Raw genomic sequence first — 11,130 nt, forward strand, 5'->3', positions numbered from 1 at the left:
TTCTGAAAAAGTCCTCTAACAAAAGTAGGAGTTAGAATCGCTCATCCTGCCTTCAGGCTTCTTTTGGCCCTTCTCTGTAGCCATTGAGGTTCTGGCCAGTTTTTGAAGATATGAGTTTGTTTGCTTTCCTGCTTTTAAAATTTTGTTTCGGGTTTTTTTGGTCTGTCTTGTTGCTTCCCCATATCATTTAGGTATTGGCTAAACCTGAAGTCCTCAGATATTATATGGAATGTGTCTGACACTGGCTGGATCAAGGCTGCCATTGGCAGTGTGTTTTCATCCTGGCTTCAGGGAGCCTGTGTCTTTGTACATCGGATGGCACAGCTTGACACTGACGCCTTACTGGATGTAAGTCATGGCTACTAGCTACTACATCTTTCCCTTCGTTTCCCTGCCAAAACCACAAAGAAATGATTCTTCAGAATATAGTTTCCTAGGTTTCTGGAAATCATTCCTTTTTAGGAAATGAAGTATCTGGGGATTTGGCTTTTGAATGTATTTAATAGAGAAGGAACACCTACAACACTCTCCTGCTTCAAACTATTCAGGATTTGCTCACATCCCACCTAAGAGGTTCTAAATAACAGATTATGAGTCTCAAGTCTAAACAAATCTTTGGTTTCCGATTCAGTGAAACAAAAACAATAGGTGAAAAATCCAAAACCTGTATAGAGAAGATTGAAGGTAGAATTGCCTTTCTCCCAGAGAGGCTCCTTCCCATTTTCCCCTCACCCTGTGCTTCTCAGTTTGTGAATTCTCAGAACCCAATATTTGTCTTGAAATCAGGCATGCTTCTTCTCCGCCAGATACAGCTAGACTAAGGTATCAGATTGCTCTGATTTCTTTAGCCTTTAGAAAGATGTGATTCAGGCCAATTATCAACCATGAAAAACCAATTATGTTTAATGAAATACATGTTATTAAACACCACACCTGTGTGTGAATAAAAGCTGTACTCACCCTGTTATTTTGCTAACTGGTCTGATAAGATGGCTGCAGGGTCTTAACAGAAATGGTGGCTAACATAAGAACTGGGACCTCTGCATCAGGTTTTACAAAGTGCCCTGAGTAGATAAACTAACTTTGCAGTTACAAAACCTGCATTTTAAGAAATAAGAATTTTAAAATAAAATACTAAATATTATATAATATATAAGTAAAATATATAATATATTCTTATTGTAATAATCTTATTTAATATATTAAATAAGGCATATTGACAATATAATAATATGTGGTATTGATATTAACTAAGTCTATTGAAATAAGAATATTCTTAGTTAAAAAAAGGAATATTCTGGGATCCCTGGGTGTCGCAGCGGTTTGGCGCCTGCCTTTGACTCAGGGCGCGATCCTGGAGACCCGGGATCGAATCCCACGTCGGGCTCCCGGTGCATGGAGCCTGCTTCTCTCTCTGCCTGTGTCTCTGCCTCTCTCTCTCTCTCTCTCTCTCTCTGTGTGTGTGACTATCGTAAATAAATAAATTTAAAAAAAATGTTTTAAAAAAGGAATATTCTTAGTTTACAAAGATAGTGTATTTTAAGTGCTCTAAAAACTTTATTCTTAGTTACATGCATTTACACTTATGAAGAACAGTTGGAATCCAGGGAGCAAGTACAGACAGTAGAAATGCTCACTTACAGATCAAAAGTTTTTCTTGATCTTTGACAATCCAGATAGCCTAGAAATACATCTTGAAAGGATTCTCTCAAATGCTTAAATTAAATACAAACTGTCAATTTATTATTTGATATACTGGAATCTCTCTAGAAATAGGGCATCTAGAACATGAGTATCTCTAGATTCAACATGTGTAGGTTATTATTTTTCTTCAAGGAGCTGGAGGTAAAATGAGTGGGGCAAATCTTAAAGTTAGGGAAAGACCTGAAAAACGCCTTACTAATGCATTTAATTCACGCAAAACGACTGTCTTTTTTTTTTTTTTTTTTTTTTTAATTTTAGAGAGAGAGCACACATGCGCAAGCAGGGAGAGGAGCAGAGGGAAGGGGAGAGGGAGAAGGAAAGAATCCCAAGGAGACTCTACCTTGAAGGTGGAGCCTGCACAGGGCTCAATCTCGCAGCGTTGAGATCTTGACCTGAGGAGGTACCAAGAGTTGGAGGCTTAATCTAAGACTGAACCACCCATGTGCCCCAGGACTGATCTTTTTATAGAAAGAGTGTTGGAAGGTTTTGGTAGGTTAGTTTACATTCAGAGTGAGTACTGTGTAGGAATATATGGGCAGGAGGTTTCAAAATCCCATCGTGAAAGGTAATTTGCAGCCCTGAGGTAGAATAAACCAGTTCATACTTTGGAGTTGGTCTCAAATTCAACAATTTACTTTCAGTTGAAGTTGATTGTGTATGTCTATTACTGTAACATACACATTTTCTTTCCAATAATTGTAAATTCCCAACAGACATACAGCCACTAGTGACAACTAATAAATACTTGCTTTCTGATTCTTAGTAATGTCATATAATGGAAATGTCATGAAAGAGGATGAGGGGGTGCAGACAGCAGCTCTAGTTGTGGCCTCTAATTAACCATTTCTGACAATTGTCTTTCTCCATCATCCAGACACTCACGACTTATCCCATCACAACCCTGTGCGCTGCTCCCACTGTGTACCGGATGCTTGTGCAGAAAGATCTGAAAAGGTACTTGAGTGGAAACCTCCATTTGAAGCATAAACAAAAGCTGCAGTCCAGCATCACAGATCTCCCCCATTTCCGTGCAAGTTTCCTCAGTCTTGCCACTGTTCACATTTTTGGACCGAGTAATTCTGTATTGTTGGGGGCTGTCCTGTGTACTGCAGGATGTTGAGCAGCATACTACCCAGCCTCCACCTACTAGATGCCAGTAGAACCTCCCTGGTGACCATTAAATATGTCTGCAGATATTGCCCAAATTGCCTCTCAGCTTCCCCTAGAAATAGCCTCTAAGGGGCAAATAAATGTTTTTTCAGGGAAAATCAGAACCCTACAGTCCAAGAACTAACCTCCCTCTACCCCAAAATATAACTGCATTTATACTGCCTTGAAGAGAAGTTAATGTAAGTCTTATGACTTGAGGATTGTAATCAATTTATCCAAATCACCTGAACCCCTAGTGAACTTGCAATGTATATATACTTAACCAATATGAATTGACTGCATGAAAGAGAAAGGAAGAGAGATACAATTTAAGTAGTGCAGCCTCACCTGTCCTCAGTCCCCCCAAGTATGGACACCCAGGAGAGAGAGTGCTGTGAAACAAAATAAAGCAGATCTGAAACCTCTCTTATCCTAGTCAGGGTCAACTCTTTTGTGGGCCTCAGTATGTGAGCATCTTTGTTTTCTTTAAGATTTATTTATTTATTTATTTATTTATTTATTTATTTATTTGAGAGAGAGAGAGAGAGAGAAGGAGCATGTGGTGGAGGGAACAGAGGGAGAAGGAGAGAGAAACTCAAGCAGACTCTGCCCCCAGAGCATGGCATTTAACACAGGGCTCAATCTCACAACCCCAAGATCCTGAGACCACAACCCTGAGTTCACAACCCTGAGATTACAACCTGAGCCAAAACTAAGAGTCAGATGCTCAACTAACTGTGCCACCTAGGCATCCCTCAAAATGTGAACATCTTGCTCACATCTCAAGAGTAGTTTGAGGGCTTTCAAGGGTTACTTTGAATAGGCACAATTCCTGTCCTGCCCCTTGGAGACCTCAATGCATCAGAGCCCAGTGGTTTCAGATTTTCTCACTTGAGAAAGTGGGCAGCAGAGTAGTAAGGCCAGTAGTGAAAAGCTTAATCTCCAAAGTTAAACAAATGGGGCTCTACTGCTTACTACTAGTGAGACCTCAAACACTCAAGATGATCTAAGTAAGTATCCCTTAATTCTATCCATGAGAGAGGATTAAGAGCTGCCTCATGGGTTTCTGGTGAGAATTCAATGTACGTGGCCCACTTGGGGAGACACTACACAAATATTAAGTGCAGAGTAGTCAACTCAGCCCTTCATGAGGCCTCTGGCAATTTCTTTAAGTTCTCCCAGCCTCAATGTCCTCATCTGTAAAATACGGACATGAGGATTATGAGAGTGCTCCTAAAGCCCTCACAGCACAGTAAATGCTCAATTAATGTTAGCTGTTTTTATCACTTGGTTCATAATAACTGCTTAAGATTATTATCAGCATTTTCTCCTACTTTCTCCCCTCCTTTAACAGCCTGCTAAAATGCAAACTCTGTATAGAAATTTTTTTTTTTAAGATTGTATTATTTATTCATGAGAGACATACAGAGAGAGGCAGAGAGGGAAGCAGGCTTCCCCCAGGGAGCCTGATGCAGGACTCCATCCCAGAACTCCAGGATCACGACCTGAGCCGAAGGCAGACACTCAACCACTGAGCCACCCAGGCGTCCCTGGAAATTTTACTTTAATCACTAACATGCCCCACATAATCTACAACCATGTCTGGCAAGATAGTAGGTGCTCAAAAATATTTGCTGAATGAACCTTCCTAACACTTGCCTTCTCTAACTCAGTTGCTTGTTAGAATTTCCTAATAATTTTTTAATGAAGGCTACTCAGACTTCTTCCCCCCAAAGACTCCATGAGACTCTGTGTCTGCAGATATAAATTCAAGAAACTACAGCACTGCTTGACCGGAGGGGAGCCACTGAACCCAGAGGTGCTGGAACAGTGGAAGGTACAAACTGGGCTGGAGCTGTATGAAGGCTATGGACAGACAGAAGTGGTATGTTTAATGGGAAATGTTGAAATTTTAGCATATTGGGAGACTTTCAACTCCAGAATGAGCCCCTGAAGAGCCCTGTTGGTGCTCTAAATTTTTATGGAGTTTCCTAGAATACTTTACCTTGCCATTAACTACCAGAACCTCTGAATTGCCCAATTAGGCTTGGCTAGAGGGGAATTAGGATTATTCCCTGCAGTCTTTCTGTTTTCTCCCCATTCAGAAGTCTTAAAAGCTAGGTTGGAGAGAGTCAGAATCATGTGGCTCATCTTCTCAGCGGTACTGAGGACATCAGAGAAGCCCCAGTGGGGAATTTATCCCAAGATGGCACCACTAAATGGCACCCTTAGTCTAAAAGAGCAGTTTTTCAAAGTATGGTCCAAAATCCAGCAGCATCAGCAGCATGTGGAAATTCGGTAGTAGCACAAATTCTCAGACATCCCACCCCACACTAGCTGGAACTACTGAATCAGAAACTCTGGGATGGAGCCTGGCAATCTGTGCTTGAAAAATGAATGTTCCAGATGATTCTGACATATACTCACATTTGAGAAGCACTGTTCTAAAATAATATGTGTGTGTATATGTGTGTGTGTGTATATATATATATATATATATATATATATGACAAGCATGCATGCCGAGAAAATCAGTCCAGTCAAAACTGACTCTTATGTTGTATTGTCATGATATAAATAGCTACAGAAAATGAATTTTTATATTCTTATATAAAACATGTTCTCTCAATAGGGAATAATTTGTGCCAATCAGAAAGGACAAGAAATTAAACCAGGCTCTATGGGGAAAGGAGTACTACCCTATGATGTCCAGGTGGGTAATATCTGACTGTTTCAACAAAGAATGTTTTACAGTTCTCTGCTATTCAGTGTACAACTATTCATAACCTGTTTTCATTTTGTAAAAAGAAAATTTTAGGAATCTAAATTTTCTTTCATTCTAGATTATAGATGAAAATGGCAACGTCTTACCACCTGGCAAAGAAGGGGAAATTGCCCTCAGACTGAAGTCCACAAGGCCCTTCTGTTTCTTCTCTGAATATGTGGTACAAGAATGGAGAATGTGCTACTCATAAGTTAATAGAAAGGTGGTATTTAGACTTGGGTACAAATTTCATATCCACCATGTGTTGCTGTGTAACCTTGGGCAAGTCACAAAATCCAAGTCTACTTCATCAACTGTAAAATGGGGAGAATATCACCAATCTCCTATGGGTTGTAAAGATTAAATTCTATGTATAAGAAACCAGTTGTCATGCTCGTCCCCAGAAAAGACAACTAGGCAAGCTGCAGAGAGCAGGGAGGGGGTGATATGGGACAGAAGAGGTGGAAGTGGGGTTTCCTTTTCATTATACTCTTGAACCTTTAGTATTCTACAGTAGGAACCACCTTTTAAATTTCTTTTTCTTTTTTAAGAATTTATTCATTTAACAGAGAGAGAGAGAGAACACAAGCAGGGGGAGTGGCAGGCAGAGGGAGAGGGAGAAGCAGGCTCTCCTATGAGCAGAGAGCCCATGGGGCTTGATCCCAGGATCCTGAGATATGAGCCAAAGGCAGATGCTTAATGACTGAGCCACCCAGGTGCCCTAAAAAAAATTATATTCTTTTGGAAATAGTATGTGCAATGTACTAGTCACTGCATGGGTGCCATATCCCTTTTTCTATCCTAACCAAATTCACCCCCAAAGTCATCTTTGATTCCTAGGACAATCCAGAGAAAACTGCTGCCACAATAAGAGGAGATTTTTATGTCACTGGAGACAGAGGCATCATGGACAGTGATGGGTATTTCTGGTTTGTCAGCAGAGCTGATGATGTCATCATATCTTCTGGGTTTGTATACTTGCCACTCTTACAGAGTAACAGATTGCCAGGGGGAGATCTCCTACTTGAGTGATATAGTGATCAAGGGCTTCTTTTCCTCTTCTAGGTACCGTATTGGGCCATTTGAAGTAGAAAGTGCGCTAATTGAACACCCAGCAGTGGTTGAATCAGCTGTGGTCAGTAGTCCAGATCCAATCAGAGGAGAGGTAGAGTAAATGTCATTAAAGTAGCAATTTCATATTTTCCAATTCTATCCATTTGACCACTCTGGAGAGTGAATCAGGAGTAGTCATGTAATTCTTGTTTTGAAGCACATGTGACAAAAATGTATACTAGGCACTCAACTTTACAAATGAGCTGTGTCCCAAGGGGGATGTATTAAGATTCTTTTAGTAGTGACAGAAACTCAACTCAAACTGACTTAAGTTTTAAAAAAAAAGGAATCTATTGGCTCACATGTAAGTGAGGTTTTCAGGTACAGCTACATCCAAGGATTCATGTCAAGTTAGCAAAACTCTGTCTTTCTTCATCTTCCTGGCTGTTGTTCTTTAGGTTGGCTCCATTCAGGTAGGTTCTTCCTACTTGGTAGCAACCGACTCCAAATGTACACAGCATAACAACCAGTAAAGGAGACAGCTCCTTTTCTAACAGTTTCAAGCAATTCCCAGAATAACATTTGCCTATCTTAGATCACATATCTAACCAATGTGGTCCAGGGAATGGTATATGCTCACTAGCCAGACCTGGATCATATACTAGTCATTGGAGGTAGAAGTTAGTGCCAACACCTCCAGAGAGAGAAGTTAGGGTAATACTCCATAGGAAAATCAGTGTACTATTACTAAAAGGGGCCATTAGGTGCTGCATAAGAAAAAGCAGATTTTACTGTGTGTATGACTGTCATGGAAATCAAACTACATTTTTTCACAGAAACAATGAAAATAGAAGGTGGTTGCTAGGTTCCCAAACAAGTCCCACAAGCCTACTTAGGACCTAATGAAAGGGAACTTGGGGGATGACAAGACTTAGTTTTAGGAGGAAGCCATGTAGTATGGAAGGTAGACATTTCCTTTCCTCAAGGAAGTTTCTTACAGACTCAGCAAAATTTCAAAAACAGCTTGTGTATCAGCATCCTTTCACATCTCCTTCTCTGATGCCATTTTTTTTTTGTTGTTAAGACTTTACTTATTTGACAGAGAGAGAGAGAGAGAGAGAGCACAAGCAGAGGAGTGGCAGGCAGAGGGAGAGGGAGCAGGAGTCTCCCCACTGAGCATGGAGGCCAGTGTGAGGCTCTATCCCAAGACCCCAGGATCATGACCTGAGCCAAAGACAGAGGTTTAACCAACTGAGCTACCTATGCACCCTCTACAATGTCTTTTACATATCAGTGAGCCTCTGCAGTGACTCTATCGATCCCATACTCAAACCTCCTGTACCACCTCCACACTCAATGGATTCCATTCTTCAAAGCATTTTTTCCTGCCACCATATTCTCATTCTCTCAATATATTTGATTTCATCTGAACATTAGAAGTAAATACCAACTGGAATCAGTGTATGAATAATTGATCATTTAAATTATACTTAACTAATCTCAGTAATTATCTAATTGGTGGGTTTTGAATAGTATTCAGAAGAGAAGCAAAAAATATTTAGCAGAAAAGACTTTTCAGAGGTAGATGAATCCCTCCTGAGAGTTCATCTTGCAGCATACAAATCCCTCCACCAAACCTCCCCAAATCCCTTTCAAGCCATATTCTCTGGAACCATTTGTCTCCCTATTACATGCTTCTAACAGTGTAGGTTTGAAGTGGTCATCTGTAAATCAAGAACTGCCTGTATAATATTAGGACCCCGACTGAAATGTTAAATATATGTGTGACATGTAAATAAAACTCAACTTTTAGCTTTATCGAAACACTGTTCTCCTCACACTCAAACCATTTATCTGGAATTAGATCTCAAAACCTGACTTGTATCCAAGCTCTTTTCAGAGGAGATCTCTGGATTTGCATCAAGCTGCTATTAACAAATAATTTTAAGTACCTGTGTTCAGCCTTGGTTCCAACTCTTGATGTGTCTGAAAAACAAACATCAATATAAATGGACTTTTCTTCTGCAGGTAGTGAAAGCCTTTGTTGTCTTATCTGCACCCTTTAAATCATCCAACCCAGAGAAATTAACTCTTGAACTTCAGGATCATGTGAAAAAAACAACTGCACCTTACAAATATCCAAGAAAGGTAAGTATTTTTTGCCCAGAAGTGAAGAGTGTTATCAAACAAGCTCTAAGCTATTAAGTACATAGATTTTATTAGCTTTTAACTTTAGGGTAGCTCATTATGTAAGTTGAAGACACCTATTTTAACTTGTTTAGCCCTAATAATTTTGCTTTAGAAAATTTATTTTAGAACACTTAATGTTTGATAAACTAGTTTTGATCAACTCTGCAACACTGAGTATCTACTTTATAAAGAAACTCATCAGTTTATAAGACTAATCAGTCCCATTCCATGAGAAAAAAAAGTGGTGGAAAATTTTTAAAGACCATACCTGATTCAGCTATCATATGACCCTCAAGCCAGAATACTCTTCCAAATTCAAAGCACAAGCCTTTAAGTATCAAGTGACCAAACTTAGGTTCAGAAAAAAGATATTATCCAAAGAAACTGTAAAATCTCTTCCGAAACCTTCAAGGAAGGTTTTGAGAATAATTTTACATAAAAACATAGAGATGGCGGGCAGCCCCGGTGGTGCAGTGGTTTAGCGCCGCCTGCAGCCCGGGGTGTGATCCTGGAGACCCGGGATCGAGTCCCACGTCGGGCTCCCTGCATGGAGCCTGCTTCTCCCTCTGCCTGTGTCTCTGCCTCTCTCTCTCTCTCTCTCTGAATAAATAAATCTTTAAAAAAAAAAAAAAGTTTTAAAAACATAGAGATGGCATTGCAATTTCCTTTCTTCTCATCCTGGAATCTTGTTGATACTGATATGAGCATTCCATTTCAATTGGTATTTCAACCAAAAGGGTCATTAACTTCAGCCGAAGAACTAGCTACATTTTCTCCATTAAATTTACTAAATCAGTCACCAGTTGATTTTCAGAATGTTGAGAAAATTTTTAAATAGTGACATCTCGAGGGAGGGAAAACAGATTTTACCATGAGCATGAAGGGAAAATTGTACTCAAAATTATCTCTCAAAGTCTCCTTCAGAAACTGTTGGACACAGGTCTTAAAAGCCCAAAACCCATGAATTAACTGGTTTCTCTGTGCATTTAGGTGTGGCCTCTGTTTCCCTGGGGTAGTAAAGGCCTAGGTCTAGTTGGAACTGGAAGGGAAGCAATAGAGTAAAGGTATTATTATATTCTTCTGACAAAGCATATAGCCTTTGCACTAAAAACTCATGATGTAGCTCCAATGTCAACTGGACTGTATAAACACAAGAATTTTAATGAGCTTAAGCTAAAACAACCCCCAGACTCAAACTCGCCAGTTACACAAATGCTCTCCCTATTGTACTGACAACTGGGATTGTCAAATGGAATTGTGTCTCATAGTATGTTTCTCTGTTAATCAGGTGGAATTTGTTCCAGAACTCCCAAAGACAGTCACTGGGAAAATCAAACGCCACGTTTTGAGAGACCACGAATGGGGTCGGACATAGCCTGATAAGAAACTATGGCATTATGTAGTCATAGGCTTGCTTTCTTTTATTCCTTGTTTTCTGATAATTTAGTGACTACTCTATTACAATGCTGAAGATTTTTTCTAGTTGAAAAACCCTATACTTTGTTCTGTACTTAATCAAAAATTAAATCAAAAAAGATCTAAAAATATTTGGGAAGAAAACAGTTATAATGACCAAAGTGACAGAGGCAATGATTTTAATGACTTCCAGGGTTTAAAATAGAAAATGATTACTTAGAAAAGCACAGTGGACAATGAATGTATCTTGTGCCTAAGTCAAAATAAAGATTAGAACAATTATTCTAAGAAAAGTGTTCAAGATAGAATTTCTTCTGCTTAAAAAAAAAATTCTTCTGCTTAACATCTTATATTACTAGTTCTTCAAAGTGAATTAAAAGGGTGCCTAGGTGGCTCAGTTGGTTAGGCACCTGACTCCTGATCTTGGCTTGAGTCTTAATCTGAGGATGGTGGGTTCCAGCCCCACTTTGGGCTCTATAAGCATGGAGCCTACTTAAAAAAAAAAAAGTGAATTAAAATATTAATTTTAAAATAAGGAATATAAGTAATTCAAAAGCCAGTAAGTAAATTTAATTAAATACTGTATTACTGTATCTTTTAAGGATGTTTATTTTAGAGAGGGGGAGGGGCAGAAGGAGAGGGAGAAAGAATCCCAAGCAGACTCCCCACTGAGCAGAGAGCCCAACTAGGGGCTAGAGCTAATAACCCAGGCTGAAATCAAGAGTTGGACACTTAACCAGCTGAGCCACTCAGGTGCCCTATACCTCCCTTTTGAAGCAAGTTGACTGGAAAATATCTGAAGTTTGGATTACTTACAAATAATTAATCAAGAGCAATTACTAAAAGTTTTATAT

The 11,130-nt window shown here is 39.5% G+C and overlaps 1 protein-coding gene across 4 annotated transcripts in view; it reads left to right on the plus strand.

Annotated features, from left to right (window-relative positions):
• Positions 1-10,569, plus strand: part of LOC140638541 (acyl-coenzyme A synthetase ACSM4, mitochondrial) — a 55,520-nt gene extending 44,951 nt beyond the window's left edge. For all 4 annotated transcript variants that reach the window (XM_072836069.1, XM_072836068.1, XM_072836070.1 and 1 more), the window contains 9 exons: positions 192-348; positions 2,579-2,658; positions 4,615-4,738; positions 5,486-5,566; positions 5,697-5,798; positions 6,458-6,585; positions 6,683-6,782; positions 8,699-8,818; positions 10,149-10,569. In XM_072836069.1, coding sequence (XP_072692170.1) covers positions 192-348; positions 2,579-2,658; positions 4,615-4,738; positions 5,486-5,566; positions 5,697-5,798; positions 6,458-6,585; positions 6,683-6,782; positions 8,699-8,818; positions 10,149-10,235 — 979 coding nt within the window. In that variant the 3' untranslated portion in view covers positions 10,236-10,569. The remainder of the gene's footprint in view (positions 1-191; positions 349-2,578; positions 2,659-4,614; positions 4,739-5,485; positions 5,567-5,696; positions 5,799-6,457; positions 6,586-6,682; positions 6,783-8,698; positions 8,819-10,148) is intronic.
• The last annotated feature ends 561 nt before the right edge of the window (positions 10,570-11,130 follow it).

Source organism: Canis lupus, chromosome 8 (genome assembly GCF_048164855.1).
Source record: "Canis lupus baileyi chromosome 8, mCanLup2.hap1, whole genome shotgun sequence".
NCBI classification, from domain to species: Eukaryota; Metazoa; Chordata; class Mammalia; order Carnivora; family Canidae; genus Canis; species Canis lupus.